Source organism: Eurypyga helias, unplaced genomic scaffold (assembly GCF_000690775.1).
Source record: "Eurypyga helias isolate BGI_N326 unplaced genomic scaffold, ASM69077v1 scaffold13823, whole genome shotgun sequence".
NCBI classification, from domain to species: Eukaryota; Metazoa; Chordata; class Aves; order Eurypygiformes; family Eurypygidae; genus Eurypyga; species Eurypyga helias.
This window is the reverse complement of record NW_010241942.1, coordinates 4,192-4,622: the sequence shown is the minus strand read 5'-3', so window position 1 is coordinate 4,622 and position 431 is coordinate 4,192. Positions and strand designations below refer to the sequence as shown.

The window sequence follows — 431 nt, the reverse complement described above, 5'->3', positions numbered from 1 at the left end:
CAGCCTGCTGCCTCTCCCCTCCGCAGCCAGACCCCGGGGTGATCTCCTCCTGCCGTGACCATGAAAGGTCCTCGGCCGTGGGGCCGCGGGGAGGTCTGGAGGACGAAGATGGGGATGGAGAGGGGCTACACGGAGCTGCGGCGCTTCATGAGCCCCTGGAAAGCTGACAGGCTGTGGAGACCGGTGGAGACGGAGCTGATGGCCGACCGGCGGGCGTTGCAGAAGCATCTGTTGGAGGGGGTCTCCGGACAGTGGCCAGGTGAGGAGTGGCTCTGCTCCACGCAGGTTTCCGAGGTGGAGAGGTCCCTGGGGATGATCATAGGGATGGAGTACTGCAGCTTCTCCCGGCTCTTGTACCACAGGCACGAGCACATGGATTGGAAGTGGAGAACCTCAGCGTAGACATTCCGAAAGCCGCCCCCGCCGCCCCC

General features: G+C 65.0%; 1 protein-coding gene across 1 annotated transcript in view; it reads right to left on the bottom strand.

Moving 5' to 3' along the window:
- Positions 1-125: 125 nt before the first annotated feature.
- KCNK3 (potassium channel, subfamily K, member 3) overlaps positions 126-431 on the bottom strand; it is a gene marked incomplete at its 5' end in the record, with an annotated part of 869 nt that continues 563 nt past the window's right edge. The window contains one exon of the mRNA XM_010148914.1: positions 126-430. Coding sequence (XP_010147216.1) covers positions 126-430 — 305 coding nt within the window. The remainder of the gene's footprint in view (position 431) is intronic.